Source organism: Squalius cephalus, assembly GCF_949319135.1.
Source record: "Squalius cephalus genome assembly, chromosome: 2".
In the NCBI taxonomy this organism is placed as follows: domain Eukaryota; kingdom Metazoa; phylum Chordata; class Actinopteri; order Cypriniformes; family Leuciscidae; genus Squalius; species Squalius cephalus.
The window spans coordinates 46,443,458-46,464,438 of NC_137123.1; the positions used below are offsets into that span (position 1 = coordinate 46,443,458).

Genomic DNA, 20,981 nt, shown 5'->3' on the forward strand with positions numbered 1-20,981 from the left:
CAATCACACATATCATTTTGCACTGTAAAACAGTTTTGTAGAAAATATATTTTCATGCCATTGCTGTTTATTATGTATTTAAAAGTTAGTTCTATAGTAAAAAGTTCTTCAACTCTTCTTAAATAGCATTTGCCATTAAATCTGTGTCATTATGGTGTATGTTATGTGTGTGTAAAGGGCAGATCAGTCATATTTCTATTCTAAGTGGGGTTGTTCAGTCCTCATTTGTCACGTAATGCACTAAAGATTCCTACGTATATACACACATTTAAACAGATGCTTTGAGACTAAGACTATTTAAATTACATTATTTTTTTAATGAGAAAGCTGTAAACAAAAGCTTTTCATTGTTTTGCCTCTGTTGACTGATGTTGAATTTATGTGGTCCTGGTCCTTTTATTACAGAGAAGAAAAGAGTTTCAACAAAAACGAGAGAGAAATGAAAAAAGGATACAGGCTATTCTTCAGGATGAGCCCCCTCCACCCTGGAGCCCACCTAATAAAACCATCCCATTTGGAAAATGAGCTTTATTTAATTAGATTTTTAACCTGCTTTTTTGACATTTGATATCATTATTTCAGGAATCGTTGAAATGTAAATAAATCAAACTAAAATTCCCTTAATGTAATGCAGTAACACTTAAGTTATAAAGCGATTTTAAGATATTTGTCTAAATATCATAAAGTTGATCATAAACATGGCAAGATAACAGAGATAGCGATAAATACAGGCTGTTTATTTTATCATCGCATTATAGGTTTATCAGAGCCTTAACCTTATTTACAATAAATGTGTTTTGTTTTTAAAGCATGTGTTCAATTTATGTTATTTTATGGAATTTGTTTACTTGTTGACTAAACATTCACAGTTTGGACCTTTTCATTTTTTTGTTCTGATGTTAAACTTTATTGTATTATCTTATATAACATTTCTTGAAATTGTATATCTGTGTTTTATATTACTTATCTCAAACTCCAGTTGATCAGCCTTCTGAGCCTTGCAGGCACTTTGCTGAAGTGGTCTCTTCAAAGTCATAGCCTGGGATCTATATGCTTTAATATTTAAATAGCGCATGAGTTTACCCATCAGCACCCTTTGCCCTACCAATCAAAGTCCTGCTATTGTATAAAGTATATAATAACCTTTATTTATCCCTGTAGGAGGGGAAATTGTGTTGCTTGTGGCATCAAAGACTTTAACACTAGAGCAATTGAAATTTGGCATCCACAGTGAAATAAGTGAGGTGAGTACTAGGAACTACCTTAAAGCTTCTGTGTCTGGAATCCTTAGCGGTATAGTGGTAATGCACATGCCTATAAGCTTTGAGGCTAAAAGCCATCTGCTTGAAATAAAAATCCCTAATGCAATAATGTCTGTAGATAAATAGTTTTGTGCAGAGACAGGAATTCAATTGTGTTATAATAGAATTGTAGATATAATAAAAGTGGCTTTTGGGACATTCGAAGACGGGCAAGACAGTCATTGACAGGATCAATACTTTGAGACCCTCTTATTCTATTTTTATGTTGTTGTGCAGTGAGTATTGATTGGTCTGTTCCTGTCAGTTGATTGATCTTTCAGGGGCCATTGGCTATCAGAATTAGGAATACTGATCTTAAAGGAGAACTCCGGTCAATTTTAACATTGAGCTCATTTTTTTGTACATTTGGAGTGCTGTCAATACAGAGAACAACGACAAAAATCGGTGTTGCCTACACAGAGTTATTCTATTTTTAAAATTTGCACCCTGTTGACTTCAATGGGGCAAGTACTAAACCTGCTTTTAGCCTCTTAACATCCTTGATGTGTCATTACAAGTGCACAGAAAATGTGAGTGATTCCTTCTGAGTGAACACGAGTGAGTCTGACTGCAGTAGATGTGAAAGATATGTATAAAAATGTTGTTATTTAAGCCAGACCAAATACCTTTGTTTACATCCTGTTTTTCGGTTGAAGTCCAAAGTAGTCGATTGCCGAGTTCACGCGCGTGATCATAGGTATTAAACCTATGCGTGTGAACTCTGCAATCGACTACTTTGGACTTCAACCGAAAAACAGGATGTAAACAAAGGTATTTGCGCTGGCTTAAATAACATCATTTTTATACATTTCTTTCACATCTACTGCAGTCAGACTCACTCGTGTTCACTCAGAAGGAATCACTCACATTTTCTGTGCACTTGTAATGACACATCAAGGATGTTAAGAGGCTAAAAGCAGGTTTAGTACTTGCCCCATTGAAGTCAACAGGGTGCAAATTTTAAAAATAGAATAACTCGGTGTAGGCAACACTGATTTTTGTCGTTGTTCTCTGTATTGACAGCACTCCAAATGTACAAAAAAATGAGCTCAATGTTAAAATTGACCGGAGTTCTCCTTTAAAGGCAGGGTAGGCAGGATTTTTCTAAAAAACTTTTTCCCAGATTTGTTTAAACTGTCTTTATATAGCAATACATAATTAAAATGTAAGTACTCGGAAAAAGAGAGGTATAAAAATCGAGTGTCTATAGTCCTCTCAGGGCTGCAATTAACACAGCTACTTATTCCATTCACTCCCACCCCCTCCCTTCTGGGCTCCTTCCAAAGCCACGCCCCCAAAACACATGAACACGTGATGCCGACCGCTCAGCTGGAGGAGGACGTGTTTGTCAGCGCCGAGCGGAGAGGAGCGCAGTGCATGTAGTGACATGTCAGAATCACATGTAATAAAATACCTAACTTTATCATTATGAATATAAACAACTAACATGGCTGTTAGTACTCACTATCAAGCTAGCATATCGATACTGGTAAAGTTTAAAATATATTGAGTTTGATTCGGTAACAAGCTAGTAACATAAGGCAAAGCTAAAAACAGGTTGCATTGATACACGTTTTCCCATTACCATCAGTTACACTGTGATGAAGGTGAATTTCGTGTAAGATTCATAACATAAACAGTGTTTTGCATGTAAGAGCTTCCACGATGAAAGCACTGTTGGCTCTGATAAGGACTAACGTTACACTCCGGAGACAAGTAGCCTACCTTCCTACCTTACTAGTTCCTTTTTTTGCCTTGTTTGCCTTCGCTGACTGTATATGCAGGTACTGGGAATTTTGACTGCTCTTTCTCTGCCACTCTCCGTGCCTCTTCCCCTCCTCGAGTCAAACGGGTGTGCGCATGTGGGCAGCTCCTGTAGCAGCAGGGATGGTAGCAAGGGAGAGTGACAGTCGCCCAGCCAATCATTTCATTTGTTCCGAATGGAAATAAGTAGCTGTGTTTATTGCAACCCTGAGAGGACTACAGACACTCGATTTTTATACTCTCTTTTTCAGAGTACTTACATTTTAATTATGTATTGGTATATAAAGACAGTTTAAACAAATTTGGGGAAAAGTTTTTTAGAAAAATCCTGGCTACCCTGCCTTTAATGGAGTACATTCCATTTGTAAACCATATTTATTTATTGTTTTAGTCTCTGTCTGGTGCATGGGCAAAAAAAAAAAAAAAAACTTTTTTATAATAAAATAAAAAAGTATTTTATGATCTTATAATTCTAATTCCAATATAGGGTTGTCATTGCGCATGATCCTTGTCCAATATGGAATCTCCATAAGAGACAAGTTGAGACAACATCCCACCAGAGAGACTTCCTATTTAATGAACTTAAGACATCATTTTATGAGAATATTTGTGTTTTAATGAGTATTCGGTTTTTAGAAGGGAACACTTAACTCTTGGAATCAAAATGGTGTAGTATTGCATTGCTTGTGATCCTAGACATCTTATTGTGAACAATGTGCAGTATTAGAGACCATGTAACCTAATTGCATGCGAGACATGGGGCGTCTGAAACAGAAAGCAGCTGGCTTGCTGCTTCGCTGCCCAATGAATTTGTTGATTCACATGCATTTTTGTATAAACCTTTTATACTTTTGTTAAACTTGTTTCAGACCAGCTTTCAAGGCACCAATATATTAAATTCAAGTGAGTTGTACAGACAACCAAGCAAATACTTTGACTTAAGTGCTTATTTCTCTATATAAATTAAACATATATAATTTATAGATAGATAGATAGATAGATAGATAGATATTAAAAAATGACGACGGGATCAAATGCAAGCACTTGATTCCAACTTACCCTGATGTCTTCCTACTGCTGCCTTTTTAATGTTTTGAGAACCATTTTGCATAAAATCCCCTTTATTTTCACAGGAAACAAACAGGATAAACTAAAATATACTTAACATGAAATCCCTGTCTTACTGACTTTTTATTTTCACAGATCAAATGCTAATTCCGAATATAACCAAATGCATATTACATTTTAACAACAAAATACAACATTCCAAACAAAGTGTTTAGTCACAAATTCACCACAATTGTCTCATATATTTGTAGTGTTCAGGTTTCAGATTTTCGTACAGTCCTTCTTTACAGTAGAATTTTTTAATATTTCTCCTTATGTTTACATTTTGTTTTGAAATCTCAAAAATCAAATGGCCATCACAGCAGAGTGTTTTCTTGTTTAAAGGCTACACTGATTGCGTTTTGCTTATTGCGTGTACTTTTCTCACTTACTGCCTCACTGCTACAAACTCTTCTCATTCCGTTGTTTAACCTTCCACATTTGAAAACGGCCACAAAAGATCTTCTATAGTTTCTGTTCATCCAGCCATAGAGGATGGGATTGGCAAAGGTGGAGCACATGGCCACAATATGAAAAGCTGTATAGAGCAATTTGAAATCTTTCATTTCCAATACACTGCTATCAATATCCACAGCCAGCTGGAAGGCGTGAAAGGGCAGCCAGCTAACGGTAAAGACCACCACTACAGCCACCAGCATTTTCGTCGTCTTCTGTCGCCGTTGATGACGGTCGCTACGGCCACCGCCGGGGCTGACGTGATTTCTTAGCTTGTTCCAGATTCGAGTGTAAGCAAAAGAAATGATAGACAGTGGCAGCCCGTACTGCAGGAAAAACATGGCGATGCTGTAGATTGTCCCATCTGCACTACTTCCAGGCCACTTCTCTGCGCAACCCTGAATTGTCTGCTCAGGTGTTAGGTCGAAGGTCACATATTCACGGAAGATAGCTAGAGGGCTGGCAAGGATTGCGCTTGCCACCCATGTGATCGCAATCACGACTATGCACATGTCTTTGGACATCTTGGTTTCCATGTGGTAGACAATGCTGCGGTACCTGTCCAGCGCTATAACGTTGAGCGTGATGGTCGAAACGTGGACGGCTAAGCCTTGTGAGTATGGCAGCAAGTAGCACATCACCTGTCCGAATTTCCACTCTCCATAGAGAGTGTACATCAAAGTAAAAGGGAGACACAATGTGTTGACCAATAAGTCTGCCACTGCCAAGTTGACAATGAAATAGTTAGTAACCGTGTGTAAATTTCTAAACTTGTACACGACATATATGACCAAAGAGTTACCGGTCACGCCAAAGACGATGATGGTGCTGTAAGCCAAAATCAAGATCACTTGAACACCCACCAGTTTTGTACTGTCTTCCAGACCATCTAAGACACCCTCAACTTGGATAGTGGCTGGTGTACAACAGTTTGTGGATTGAATTAAGGAGTTCAGGGTTTCGTCTTCAGATGTGTTTGTTTCGGTTCTTATATCCATGTTTAGCATTTGTTCACTTTTGTCACTTATTCTGAAAAAAAAAAAAAAGAATGAGTTAAGTAAAAAAAATAAAAAACTCTTGTTTTAAAAAAAGATGCTAGATGCCCTGTGTTTTTAATCATTCAGTGAATACAATTTTTAAAAAGGATAAATTATGGAGGTACAAGTTTATGTTAGTTTAAGGTGATGTTGTTGCAGTGTAATTACACAAATGATTAGGCTACTTAGTAATAATTATTAATGTACTTACTACAGTGTTAGGGTTTAGTTTAGAGTTAGTTACTTGTAATTATGCATAATTTACTGTTATTACTATAGTAAGTACATGTAACGTGTAACCATGTCACTTTAAAATAAACTATTATAAAGTGGATCTTATTTTAATTCATAAAAATGAAATACATTAATGCATTACGTTTTATTATTTAATTAATCTAAACATGTTAATTTAAATTTTATATAAATAAATAAATCAAAGGTTCATTGGATTCATCTGTCTGAATTTCTATTTATCATCTGTAAAAAGAAAATTGCATGTGTGTGTGTATGTATAATGTTAAATGCACGTTTGCACCTAGTGTTAATTTTCAGTCTCTACGCGGTCATTAAATCATATAGATTAAAAAAAGAATGCATGAACTTAAAAGTGTTACAGCTTGGAGTGATCCGAGCAAAATATGTTGAGCAAAAGTGCACTTAATTTAGAAAATTTCTTACCTTTAATTTGTGAAGTTTCATGCCACATAAGCTCACGTAAGCTACATATATCTGCCAGAAGAAGAAAAAAACAGACCAAATCCATGCCAGCATTAACTTGAATAACCCTACGTCAGACCTCAAGAAGTGTCAGTAACACGAGTCCGAATGAATTTGATGCATTGAAAGGGAAAGGACCGCTTCCCTGAGAGTCTGCTGGGAGTCTACTGCTGCCTCTGCATGATCTACGTGCGCAAATCCACCAGTACTCGCGAGATTGTTGATTGACATCGGACTTCATAATGAGCCACAGTTTGCTTTAAAATTACAAATATAACAGATAAGAGGTTTATGAATATTTAACTGCTAATTCATATTTCTTATTAAAATGAGTAAAATCTAATGATCTTGACATTTAAATCTTTGAAAGAACATGAATTATCTGTTAAGCACCAGTCTATAAAATGTTTGCTAATCATCTTTACTAGTGTTAATGAAAGTTATTACGAAGTGTTTTTTTTTTAAATATTGACATGAAAAGAACTCAATTATCTATTTTCTTATTCCAATAACTGCAGTAATATAGAGCTAATTAACCTTATGAATAGTGTCATCATGATATGATATCCTTCATTTTTTTTAACATTGTTTTCTCAGCTTTTTTTTTCCATTGTCAGCTGAGCTTTGCAGATGGTATGGGTAGGCTATACATACAAAGAGGGTTTCAAATATCAGGAAATGTAATCAACAAAAGGACAAATGTCTGTCCTCCTGATCCACATCAGGTAGAAATGGACACATGATGTAAACAATCAAAATAAGAGAAATACCGTTTTGTTGCCAGACCTATTCAATTTAAACAGAAGAAACGGAATAATGCCCATGGCAATTTTTTTTTTCTTCTTTCTTTCTTTTTTTTTTTTTTTTTTTTTTTTTTTTTTTTTTTTGGCTGTAGGCCATAATATCTGATAATGTCTGTTGTCGGGTGTTGATAGCATCACCATGCCTGTCTTTTTAAAAATACAGGTTATTACAAGGTTGGTATTTTAGAATTATTCCCTTATATTACACGCTCTCATCTGATGAAGTACTCATCTGATGTTTGGATGATGATGTATGCATTATCTTGTGATCATGATAATTAGTAATGAATGTAATAAGGACCTGATACAGTAAAAGTTTTAATCAATGATAGTTGTAACCTGCCAGCCACTTTACATTTAGATACAGAGACATAAGGAACTCAGAATTTTAGTCCATTAGGTTTTGTTTCGAAGTGAGACAGCAATTATGATCTTTCACAGGGCAGCTTTTATGAACCAGACTAATGCATGCAATAATTAAATCTAAAAATTCACACAAACTGCCTGAGCATTAATATTCTCAACCATAAATGTTAATCATTCTTGTCTCGCTTTTCCGTTAAATATCACAGCATTGAACATCTGAGTGATTTAGCATTTTCCAATTCTCGTCCACCATCGCTTCATTTTCTAAATTTGAATTTGATAGTGTCATTGATTTTTTTCCATAAGGTTTTTCTGAAGCCATTTACTCTTTTAAGGAGAAGTTAGATTAGTTGTGCTGTGCTTCATAAAGAATATTGATTAAGGATAAAGTCAACATGAACTACCATTTGCAACCCAGAGGAAGAGCAAATTACTTTTGGTTTAAGAATAATTGTGTTTCTTACAATTGTTCACGTAAGACCAAGAACATACTTTCAATGGATAGTTCACCCAAATTCATAATTTACCCTCATGTCATGTTGTTCAAAACTCAGACTTTTGTTCATCTTTGGAGCAAAAATGAATATAATTTTTGTGACAAACAAGCACACACAAAAATTAATGTCCTTTTACCATATTTGACATGCTCTATTTATTTGCATTGATCAATGTTTATATGTTAATAAAAGCCTAAATTAAATCTTTAATAAAGCAATTGTGTATCTTCAGAAGACTTTTACAGCTTGATTTATGGATTAGGCCTATTTTTACAAAGTCTTTGAGTACTATTTAAATCATACAAATGTTGAACCCTAAAAAAAAATCTTTTCAGACATGTGACATTTCATTTTGGGTGGATCCATAATGAAACAAAAAATATAACTTTCTATGTTTGATTAATGAAATACCTTGAATAATTGTCCTTAAATGCAGAGTTGGGGAAAATCTTAGTGATCTATTTTCTTTAATATTATTGGCACAACATTAATATCAAACCCCATCGCATTCATGTTATTAGTGATTACGAACAACTGTCTAAAGAGCTTTCCTATCCCTGATTTTTCTCATTCAAGAGCTCATACCACAGGAAATCTGTCTTGTGATGTGTTTTCTTCTCATATTCTAGGTTGTTGAAACAGTAATTGCAGTTTGGTTGCTATGGCATCTATGTACAGTAATACAGCTAAACACCCCTAAATCTCAGTGCAATAGGTTTCTAATAGAACTGAGCTGGCATCTTTAGTCTCTTATTAGCTGTATAATTAATTGGTATAGATTTTCATTCACTTCTAGAGACTGAGGTAAATGTCCAGCCAGGCAAATTGACATAAATAGCATCAGTGCAACAACACTACAGAGAACATAAAGACAAAAATAACCAGCTCCCTAAAGCGCTGCTTGTTCTGATGTTAATCCAGTGATCTATAGTGCTGTTAGCTGTTTTACTTCAGGGTAAAAATATAACACCATGAAATATAAAGAAATATATCTGTCATAGTCAAAGTGGGACTGCAGTTATAACTTATTAGAGACATTGTTTTTATGATCAGAGCAGCTTTTTATCTGCGGTTTATTCCAATATGACAGATTCATGGCCTTATACTTTAGGATATTTGCAAGTTTTCTCTCCGTGATTATCTCAAAGGTAAAGAAAGAAATCTAAATTATTTCACACTTCTTTTGAAAAATGTATGCTCATCTTTACTTCATTATCAACTTAAAAATGATTTGTTTCTGGCAAGTAATGCATCCCCTTAATTAAAATGTGAAATAGTACCTGTAATCTAAAAATAACTGAATGATGTCATTATTATAATTGCAAACAAACAAGCCTGAATAGTACATATTTAAGTGGATTCAGTAGAATTTTCTTAATTTCCCCCAGGCTCAGTGTAGGACATTAGCTAATGTAAACACTGTCTGCAGCATCTCTCCAATAACTGCCATTCATCATAATTATCCCCATTAGTATTCTTTCTGACTACATCATGGGACTCAGGACCATCCAAATATTACTTACTGTTTCTTTGTAACCCATAATTGCTGAATAGCATTAGTATGAAATAGCACTGCCTTAAATTTGGACATAAATTATACAGAATTTGTTATATTGCTCATAAAGACAATTGCATATGATTTGAAAAAGTGCATGTGATGAGAAGTAAATACTGGAAGCTTTTATAAATTGTTAATGCATTTATGTATAATTAACACTCACATATTTGAATATAAATCGACTACATGCATGGTTCTGGGATTTTTTTTGATGTTTTGTTTGTTTCCTTCAGTAATACCCAGTGACAAATTTCCTCTCTTTTTCTTTTTCACTTTCACTTATTCCAAGGTCTGCTGTGGGCAGTGGCAGATGTCTTGCGATCTTGGTGCACATTAAACATTGCAAATAGTGTTGTTTTCTCATGATAAGTTTTTATTTATTACAAAAATAGTGCTAAAATGGTTAAATGAAACTGATAATCATAATTATCATACACATTCATGATAAGCATCAGACAAAGGACCTATATTTTATGACATGTGATAACACATACAACAATTCAATCATAGTTTTATGAATAATCCATCATCACCACCTCTTGTAACATTTAGGCTATAGTTTGCATACCAGACACATATTGTCCCAGATACCAAGATATTTTGTAGCCTGTGTATTGAAGGGCAGTTGTTGACAGAGTAAATGCTTTGATGCTTTTGTGGCAATTTCTGGATCAACATTAAAGGACAAATTCCACCCGGAGTGTCTTCAAGATGCCATCCAGATGGTAAAGGGAATGATGACAATGGGGAGGGTGGTGAGAGGTGTCATAGCGCCTAGATATAAAATGATGAAGACCCCGATTATAGCTGACAGGAAGATCATCTTTCTGCTAAAGAGTATTGTCCTTACAGTTTTGCAGAACTGAAAGAGAGGGGAGAGGACATGTTTAGAATGGAATCAGATGTTTTTGTTCTATATTAGAAACCTTTGCTGCAGGTTTTACAAACTGATTATTTTTTCTGTCACTGTGTAAGGTAATGAATTACAACTGTCCACTAGATGGCGCTGGTACTGTTGTTTGATGCTATTCAAAATGCTAAATAAAATGGCTTTTTCATTGTCACCTTTTCAGAATTTATTCAGATATAAAGGAGCATACTGGAATTTAGTTTTTTTATTATTTTAAAATCAATTGCAAATGTAAAAGCAAATGAAAAAAGCTCATCACATTTAATAGGAAAAGAACCATGCTCATTTTATATTATTTTATTGAATGATGTTTGGTTACACTTTACATAAATATTCAATTTGTTAACATTGGTTAATGCATGAAGTATCATTAACTAGCAATGAACAAAATGTTTTTAATTGTATTAAACTTAGGCCTATCGAATTTAGTCTATAAAAAACATTATTTTAAAATTAAAATCTAGTTATAGACTTTAATCTAATATTCATTTATACAACTTGAAATGTGAAAAAAAATAATAATAACATTAACCTGAACATTTCTAAATACTATTGTCATTGTTAGTCCATATGTTACCTAATTAAGTAACTAATTGAATCTAATTTTCATACATAGCATAGCATAATCATAGTCTGGGCTGTTTGGCTCCAAATACAAGATTCATAACTGTTGTTATAGCTCAAACTTGGCTTTTGTGCTCTGACAGTTATCCTGTTTGTTGCATTCAGCAGCTTAGCACATGTGGTTAAGGTTACTACAAAATGCACAAGATATGCACAAGTCTTTTCTCAGCTCTATTTATGGGGACTAAACCATGAGGATAAAAGTTCACTGACATACTCAAATTAGAGATAATCAGTACTTGTGTAGGAGGAAATTGTGATATCCTGCTTGGAATTTGAAAACAAAAATGGACAAGTAAATAAATGCAGTGGGGCGCTTATAGTGAAAGAAATGTTTTTTGAGCACCAAATTAGCATATTAGAATGATTTCTGAAGTATCATGTGGCACTGCAGATTTAATTAATCACTGCTGAAAATTCAGCTTTACCTTCACAGGAATAAATTACATGTAAAATATATTCAAATAGAAAACAGCTATTTTAAATGGTAATAATATTTCACAATATTACAGTATTTTGATCAAATAATTGCAGCCTTGGTGAGCATAAGAGACTTAAAAAATATTACCAACACCAAACTTTTGTATCTATATTCCACATATATCACTCTTCACCCTGTTTGTTTTATTTATTTTTTCTGTTTTTTTTTTTTTCTTACCTGGAAGGTTTGGAAGCTAAATGCAACACCATAGCGGCAATACATGACATAGTGTTCACAGTTGTGCCACAGTAAGCTGTAGGAGAAAGATCCAATCAGCTTCTCCGCCCGCTGTGCCACTTCCTCTCCATTCAGTGGCTGTACACTGACCATACTATCTGTACTATTGACCTGAATCTGAGCACCATATGCAAAATCAGCCAAAGGGTCTACACGAACACTGGCTGCCTTGGCCAAAACTCCAAAAATCAGTCTTTTGTTGGTCACCATCTGCTCAACAATGGACTTTTCTTTAGTTAATACTGGTAGGATGTCTGGGATAAAATGAGCGACGTGACCTTCACCTAAGTAGATTCCAAAATGTTTAAAAAGAGTCCTTGACACCACCAAAAGGTCACCGCGCTTGTAAAGGGTGATGTCGTAAGTTTTCATCCCTCTGTCTTCTTCACACTCATCCTCCAGTGTTGATGTGATGAAGAACAAATTAAACAATCTGAGAGCGATCATGGTAGAAGGCAGTGTACAGTGATGCAGTTCACTTCACAACTACTCAATTTATTTAATCTGCTCTGGGAGGAGTGATGTGGTTCATTTAATTAAGCAGCTTTTGGGCATCACATGTTAACTACGACAAGGTGATTTTACAAGTTTTATATAAGCCCCATTGTGTCTGAATAGATATTAATAGGCCTGCTGAATAAGTCAGTCTTAATTGCCAGGAGGTAAAAGTCCCGGGTCAATAGCGAGATTAATGCAGAGTGCTAGTTGTATAATGCTTACTTGATGAAATAGGTTGAACAGAACAATTTTAGAAGAATGTATGCACCCTTACCAAGAGGATGCTACCAAGAATTAAATTTAAATGTATCATGACAGTTTGTCATTTATGTACACATAAGTCTGGTCAGGCATAGGCCTGCCTGGATAATACACATTACTAATGAGAGTCTTTCACAGGAAGTGTTGTGCACTTCTGTTATGTAAGACCTTGCAGTTGAGAACCTCAATATTAAAAGTACTGATATGCCAACTCAAAACCAAACAAATATTTGAATAAGAAATGCTATACATGCTTATAGTATTTATGAGGTATATGAGGCATTATTATTATGAGGCATTATTATCTATTCCATGCTATCATTCACGCAACATATTTTGTTCATATAAGAGTGTTAGAGATTAGTAAGTGTATTCATTGGTAGTAGTGAAACTTTGATTGTACTCTGACTTTGAGGGGGCCTCAGCAAACTTCAAACATTTCTTTGCACATTTGTACTTGTAAAAAATTGTAAGCACGGGTATACCTGCAAGGCATTTCTGCCTGACGCACATCCAACGGTGCCAATTTGGCTGGCTGCTGATTCGTCACCCGGGAGCCACTCATAGCTCCTTTAATACCGCAACTTTTCCGGGTGGTGGAGCAGCGGCAGGGATGTCTCCCGTATACTGCCCCCTGCAGCCAGCCCTAGGATCCTGCTCTCCCTCACACCTCATCCTTTCTCCAGAGCCAGTTAGATTAAATTTGCACAAAGTGTAAAAAGAGTTACTTATTTAGTGGCATGTTTGCACCTCTGTGTATATATTATAAAGAAGTAATAAGAGCAACATATTCACTGTTGTCTGTGTAGTTTTGGTTCTTTGTGTTTAGTTCCTGTTTCCTTGGTCTTTTTAGTTTCCATTTTTACTGATTTAGTTCCACCAGGTTTGGATCCTCATTTTCCCTTTTCCATACATAGCCGGATGGGTCGGAGAGCTGTGGTGGAGTCGAGGGATCGGAGGACCCAGGAGGAGCCTAAGAGCCAAGATAGTCCAACAGGCCGGATGGAACCAACAAACTCAGATTGGGACCCATCCGACCCATCCGGTCCACTGTGGTTCTCCATCCTGCTGGCCCTGCTACCTTAATGGGACCTTACTTGTCCCCATCCCCAAAGCCCACACTTACAAATACCCCAGCCTTCAGTAAAGGTGTCCTAGAAGGTGCAGGAAGGGAGCCACGGTTTTTAGCGTGATAACAAATTGAGTTTTATGCATCAATTTGCATTGGGAATAGGGAGAAGAATGGGATCAGGAAAAGGCAGACTCAAACTGTGGTTGGTTGCATAAAAAGCTAAACTGAGCATTTTTACTCTTCCAGCTCATCTACTAGACTGGTTTCTTGTCATTAATCTGCCCAAAGCAGACAATAGGCGCGTTTCCATTACAGATTTGTGCAAAACTTTTGCGATTTTTTCTAAATGTCGGCAAAAAACTATTGCGAAATGACGGCGTTTCCATTAACCGATGTTATGCGACTAAAACTTCATTTTTTTCTCTCGCGATAAGTTAAATCATTCCAAAAACCATGGCAACGGACGTTGGTAGGTTTATGTACTATATCTCAGCCACTGCACTAGCCATTATTATTAATCGAAGCAGGAGATGTATGTGTGTTTTCCAAGCATTAATGGTAAGGAACGACCCTTATTATACTTGTGAGTGGCACATATGAGGAGTTTCTGGGTGTTTCTCCCTCATATCTGCTTCGAGGTCTTGATTGTGGCATTTGAGGTTTAGAATCCATTATTCCTGTAATTATTTTGTCTTAAATGAATTTAATAAAGAACTCTGTCTCGTATTCTGTCCAAACACACCGCGTCATCTACGTCTGGTGACCTGTAAATGCGCAAAAACTGTTTCCATTGCAAATTTGAGAAATATTTCTTTTTCGAATTGCCTGAAAAACCACCTCATGAGATCGTAAAAACTATTTTGCGATAAATGGGAGTTTTTGCGAAAATTACGTGTTTCCATTAAGTGTATTTTCAATTCGCAATTTCAATTAGCGCAATTTGAAGGGTAGGCTAATGGAAACGCGGCTAATGTTGTTAGTGTAAAATCCTTTGTAAACAAGGTGAGCTATCTGCCGATATAAAATGAATATTAATCATCTTAAAAAAAAAAATTATATATATCCAGAGAAAATATGTGAGGGGGCACTCACATGAGGGGGCCTCTTAATAGTGTCTTTAACAACGCTGGGACAACAGTGTTGAGAACCACTGCTTTAGACCCAAACACTACTACTTTCTAAATACAATTTTTCAACTTTTTGTGAACATTGACAATTAATTCCTACCCACATCCATCCTAAAGTGACATAATTCAATAATTAAAATGTTTCTCCTTTTTTATTATGTATGATATAATGTTTAATGATTTAAAACTTTGCAATAAAAGTTGGAAAATATTTCCTTTAAAAAAAGGCTTTTTTTTTTCTCTTTAACACAGAACATTGACCTGGCCTAAAAACACTCAGTGATGGTAAATCAGGTGCACAGCTCAGATTATAGAACCTTTGCAAATTCCACAGGTTCAACCACAGGTCAAACATTGAGAATGTTTGGAATTCAAACATTTTGGCTTTATTTCGATGAAAATATGGTAATAAATCAAATCAACTGTTTACAGCAAACCAGAAATAATTGTACTATTTACACATATTCATGTCTAAATGTTCTTCTTCTGGTTCTTGTTCAGGAACTTAAGGTATTAAATATATATTTTAAACTGTACAAATTCACAATCAAACTTAAAATAATGATAAAAAACTATAATGTACGTTTTTAAAGGCACTTTTAGTGAGCAGTATACATGAAATCTGTAACTTTAAGCTACAACAATATTGGCTTTACCAATTTTAAGTATATGATTTAAAATGAAAAATATGCAGCAAGCTAGTGCTCATGAATTGCTTGAATGATAAAGCTTACAATTTAACATAGGCTAATGCAAACTATGCTCAAACATTGCTTGACTACATAATCAGATTTTACATACACATATTCCACTTCTGCACTGATGCATTGCATTGTTGTGTTTTGTCCCCTTTAAGACTGGACTGTGTTGTTGATGTATTGAAATTGTCTCAGCCAGCCATCCACAGAATGAAGGGGATAAGGATTGTGGGTAATGTAGTTGAAGGTGCCATGCCAAAGCAAAGGATGTACAACATTCCCATCCCAACGGTTAAGGCCACACTTCTCTGGTCCCGGATGATGGTTTTCAGACAGTTACAGAACTGCACAAGAAAATACATTAAAGATATCATTAACAGACTTAGTCCAAATTCAATTTACTGATTATTTTTCAAAATTACAGGTGTTTAGGCACTAAAAATAATCCTAATCATTTTATTTAGATTTTATCATTTGTGATCCAATATTGACATTTTGATAACATGATATTAATTATATAATACTTATTAATATTAATATTAATTCTGCTATTTTAATTATTAAGTACAACAGACTAAGGTGTGTTCAGGCTATATTTTCCACGTTTTGTATAAAAGATAACTCACCCTCTCTGTCTGCTGGCTCACAGGTGTATCGTACCTGCAATACGTCACGAAATGTTCACAATTATTCCATAACAAACTGTACGGAATGTCGCCGACCAGTTTCTCTGCTCTTCTCGCGACGTCCTCGCTCGCCAGTGCTTGACACTTCATTTTCATATCCATATCATTCACAAGAATCTGAGCTCCATACGCGAAATCTTCCACCGAATCGACTCGTATACTCGCGTTTCTGTAAATGCAGCCTAAAATGAGTCTTTTGTTGGTGACAACTGGTTTAATGAGCTGTTTTTCGTTTGTTAATATGGGCATGATGTCAGGCATCAGGTGCGCCACTCTGTTCTCGCCCAGATAGATGCCGTAATGAATGAAGAGAGTGCGCTGCACCTCCAATAGATCTCCTCTCCTGAGCATTGGACATCTCACTGCACACTCCTCCGTCCCCTGCCATATACTTTTAAAAAGATTCAAATTTGAGAAAAGAAAGAATTTCTCAAATAGAAATGTCAGCGAGTCTAGCATTTTAGTGTTCTTATGACAGTGAATACCTCACAGTCGATTGAGAATTTATATGGCATGTGCTTTTGGACTGAGGAGGTTCCCAACATTCTGATTGGCTGGAAGTTACATTCCCACAATAAACCACTTTAGTACTTTAACACTGGATTACTTAATGTTGTGTAGTTGTTTTGGAAATAAACAGTAAGATTGTTGGTAACACTTCATAATACCATTAATTAAATTAATTTAATTTGCTATCAAATAGGAAATCTTGATTAGCCTACTATATTAAAATATTGTGTTTTATAGCATTATATATATATAATATTAATACTTTTTATATTTATTTAAACTGCTTGCAATCAGCATTGTAATTGATCTTATACACAAAATAATTAATTAAATAATTAAATATGCTTATTAATTCAACTGTGTGACTGTAAATTCACATGTAGGAAAAGCAAACAGAAAACAACCAACTCCACAATGAGACTTTGTTATCTAAAATTAAATTAGACCCTTATATTTTGTGGCCATTATATAGTACATTTACACTTTTTCCACAAACTTAGGTCTGTGACCTCAATAGTTTCAGACATGTGAAAAGGCTTATCCAGAACCATTTTTTCCCCCCTCTGCTTGAACATGTTTTGAATTTCACTTTGAGCTGATTTTGTCTGTGAAACGTGAGCCTTTTAATTAGAGGCAGGAGCTGATTATCCTATAACAATACCACTTGCTGTTCTCACATGCATTGGTCTTTCAGCCTCCTAGCCTTTCTCCTAAGCACCCAAAAGATTTCTGCGACCGTGAAAGGAAGAAGTGACCGTAATTAGCAGTGGCCTACAATAGAGATTCTTTGTCGTAATCAGGTCATCTGATAAACCTGAATATTATTCCCAGATTCTTCCAGATCCCCTTTCTTTTTAAATCATTAGACCCATTTGTCCAATCTATGAAATCAGAATATCTTCCGCCACAACATCTGGCTCCAAGTGCTATTTAACATATCAGTAGCTAATCAGAAGAGACAGTGACATCTGATGACATCTCAAAGAAAAACACTACAAGATTATAATTTTTTGTCCACAATGATAAAAACTGTTTTTTTTTTTCATACATTTTTCATGAATCTTATAAACATTAATCTCACATAATTATTTCTCCTTCTTCCTTTTAGCTTATAATACAAAAGCAAGCAATGCCATTGATTCAGAATCAATACAACATTATTCAAATAAAATAGAGATCAGAAGTCTGCCTACACAATGGTTCTGTGTAAGATTGCTACCAGCTCATTAGACAGACTGGGAGAGGTAATGAAGGTACAACTGTAATAAAGTAATCATAAGGTCTAAAAATGGTCTAACATATGTACAGATGGTAACACCAGAAGGAACCAATAAATCTTTCAAGGCATCTGTAATAGCAAATTACAGGCCAGTTTTGTTTTCCTTTGTTCAACTAAGATATGAACTGATCTAAATGTCATTGCACCTAGAACAGTTTTAAAGGTGCTGTATGTCCAGTAGCACAGGCTTTTGGCTGTGAAAACTTTTTGTTAAATGGGCATTTTTCATACACATATCTATTAAGTGCAATAGTTAAAACACCAATGCAAGAAAAATCACCAACAGTGTACTGATGCAACAAAATGGAGATCCTTTATTTAAAAAAAAAAAAAAACACAAGTTTGTGATCAAGTTCACTGTCTTCTGTTTCCTTATTTATACAAAATTGTCTGTCCATACCCATCTTGTTTAGTATAAACCAGATAAATAGTAAATTCATTTTCATTATTGTGGCCTTCAAAGACATTTATTTTGTGTTAAATATTTGGCAGCTGTGCTCACCAGGCAGTCTGAGGTCTTAAGGGCAGATGTGAAACTGCGGTCATTGCAGAACTACACTTGAAGTGACGGCCGCTGAACTTACACTGCCCTTGCTAAGACCTCCCACTTACAAATTCACTGTGATCATATTTATGGGATGCCAGATAAGAGTACTCTTGTTGAGAAAACAAATGCACTATACTTAACTCTCACTACTGTTTTTGTGCATTTATTGATTTTCCTTTCAGTGCTGGTTCCTTCCAATCCTGTTTACATAATTCGGGGAGACGGATTAAAGTGGAAGAAATAAGATAGAGGACTTCAGTAAATCAAATAGACAGGAGAGGTAAACCTGAGTAACTGCTTTGCATGAGCATAAACAATCCCATTGGGAAACATTAGAAGCAGTTTTCTATTTAAAAAATAAACAAATGAATCAATAAAATTTAAACTTAATTACATTACTGCAGTTTTTAACACACGTCACCTGAAGTCATGATGGTTCAGCAAACATCACAAAAACAATGCATGACCTATTGTGATTTTGCAATTTTCATTCAAACCAACCATTGGAGAGATCCAGGGGGGAGTTAGGAAGAGTTTTTTTCAGAATTAACTGGCTGTCATTTCAAGTCCAAGATGACAACGAATAAAAAACTAAACTAAACTTAATTTAATTGATTTGCCAAATGTATTTGAATTGACAAAATTAAAAATGTTATTTTTTGCTTGTAAAGTAAAAAAAGGACAACAGGGTTAAATGTTAACCCTTAAATTCATGAATGTTCTGCCAATCATTATTACTGTAAGGGTGGATTCCTGCAGTGGTTCAAGCTGCAAGAAATGCTGAATGACTAAAGAAACGTTATTAGCAAAGAAAACTGCACATTTCTTGTCCATTCCACCCACTGCCACATACCAACGACGGAAATAAGCGCAGTTACAATAGCTTAATATTTGTGGGAGAGCGTTGCTATAGAGAGTGACGATATTGTATTGCAATATGTAGCACTTCAAAGTCAATACCAAATTAAAACTAGTTAGCATATTAGTTGTAATTGAAAAGGTTTAATGACAAAATAGGGTTATGGTTACACTTAAAATAGTTACAAAATAGATGTATGAGATGGTGATAACTTATACCATTAATCTTACCCAGCATGTAAAATGTTACCTGAGAGAGAGAGAGAGAGAGAGAGAGAGAGAGAGAGAGAGAGAGAGAGAGAGAGAGAGAGAAGAAAAGAGGAAGCAAAAGGAGAGAGCCCCAAGAATAAGAAGAGAGCCCCCAAGAAAGGGACCCAGAGAAGAGAGCCAGAGCATCAAAAAGACAGAGCAAAAGTTTTCAGTCTTCTTTTATCCTTTCCCTGACCATGTGACTAAAACCCAACTGTGAGACATTCAAACTGACCAATCAGATAATTACACTTCCACCACTGTACTAAAGGTGTGACAATTCATCGACTGGCCTGCAGGCCTAGATCACTATCAGCCCCTCTGTGCCTTAGGAAATCCAAATGGTCATTGTGGTAGAAAGAGGGGGTAGAAAAACAGTCAAGCAAACATCTTTGTTCATTTAAAATATCTTGGATTATTTTCAATTCTACATTACATATTCGGGTCTTTAGTGACCCGGATCTATTTCCAAAATGGATGATACCTAACTGCTGCAATAGCCTAGTATAAAACTGCTGATATTTTCATAACAATTACAAAATAATAATATAAAGCATATTTTGTTACCTTTTCAATCTTCAAAGGGTTCAATTTGAGCAGACTGCCCAAGTACATTCAGCATCTGACTCATTCACGATCTCAACCATGTTCTCAAAACTATCGTTTTCAGCATCTTCAAAATCAAAATTTTTATCTCTGGCAGCTTCTTCACCAGATCCACCATTCTGGGAAGTGAGGAATTTCATGTTTGGGTCTTGATGCTTGGGTCAAGCTGAGCTACTTATGTTTAGTTCTACACCACATTGTATTAAAGGCACAATATGTAATATTTGTGTAATAAAATATCCAAAAAACACTTTGTAATATGTGATATACAGTGTGATATATTTAATGCAGTTGTGTACTTACATTATCCCAAAATCTCCCAAGGATTTGTAAATCCAGAGAAATTCCAGTTTTAAATAATGGCTCGTCCCGTGTTACGTCAATGACGTAATATCCGCACTATCCACAGTTTCCGCTTGTAGAAAGCATAGATATATATACACATAGGTGCCTCATTAGAGGCCGTTTCAATGGGCCGCTATACGTAAAAATAAAACAAGGATCAAATTTGCCGTTTTCGAGATGGAGAGAGCTTCGCTACAAACTTGGACTTGACAGAAACTCCGCTCTCGCATGTGTTTTAATAGACAGGTAAGCAAAAGTATATTATTTATTGTACACATACAGTTATACTGCACTTTGTTTATACTTCAGTAATGCTTTTTTATCAAGTCTGGTGACCAAGTCTATGGCAGTGAAATTAAATACAGTATGTGTTTAAAATATTCAGCC

At 35.4% G+C, this 20,981-nt stretch overlaps 5 protein-coding genes across 9 annotated transcripts in view; 2 read left to right on the forward strand and 3 right to left on the reverse strand.

Annotated features, from left to right (window-relative positions):
• The window catches only part of map9 (microtubule-associated protein 9), a 56,499-nt gene extending 54,882 nt beyond the window's left edge, over positions 1 to 1,617 (forward strand). For all 5 annotated transcript variants that reach the window (XM_079863588.1, XM_079863590.1, XM_079863589.1 and 2 more), the window contains exon 14: positions 406 to 1,617. In XM_079863588.1, the coding sequence (XP_079719714.1) occupies positions 406 to 525 (120 nt within the window). In that variant the 3' untranslated portion in view covers positions 526 to 1,617. The remainder of the gene's footprint in view (positions 1 to 405) is intronic.
• The window catches only part of LOC307153899 (uncharacterized protein), a 226,227-nt gene that overhangs the window by 187,886 nt on the left and 17,360 nt on the right, over positions 1 to 20,981 (forward strand). The window lies entirely within an intron of this gene.
• On the reverse strand, positions 4,161 to 6,470 carry npy2r (neuropeptide Y receptor Y2). The gene is made up of 2 exons (XM_079863099.1): positions 6,344 to 6,470; positions 4,161 to 5,657 (listed from the first exon to the last, which is right to left on the reverse strand). The coding sequence occupies exon 2, from the start codon at positions 5,633 to 5,635 to the stop codon at positions 4,490 to 4,492; it is 1,146 nt and encodes a 381-aa protein (XP_079719225.1). The 5' UTR covers positions 5,636 to 5,657; positions 6,344 to 6,470; the 3' UTR covers positions 4,161 to 4,489.
• LOC307153949 (lecithin retinol acyltransferase) lies at positions 9,735 to 12,322 on the reverse strand. The gene is made up of 2 exons (XM_079863764.1): positions 11,799 to 12,322; positions 9,735 to 10,468 (listed from the first exon to the last, which is right to left on the reverse strand). Exons 1-2 carry the CDS (start codon positions 12,303 to 12,305, stop codon positions 10,313 to 10,315), a joined length of 663 nt encoding a protein of 220 aa, XP_079719890.1. The 5' UTR covers positions 12,306 to 12,322; the 3' UTR covers positions 9,735 to 10,312.
• On the reverse strand, positions 13,815 to 16,673 carry lrata (lecithin retinol acyltransferase a). The gene is made up of 2 exons (XM_079863755.1): positions 16,141 to 16,673; positions 13,815 to 15,858 (listed from the first exon to the last, which is right to left on the reverse strand). Exons 1-2 carry the CDS (start codon positions 16,657 to 16,659, stop codon positions 15,706 to 15,708), a joined length of 672 nt encoding a protein of 223 aa, XP_079719881.1. The 5' UTR covers positions 16,660 to 16,673; the 3' UTR covers positions 13,815 to 15,705.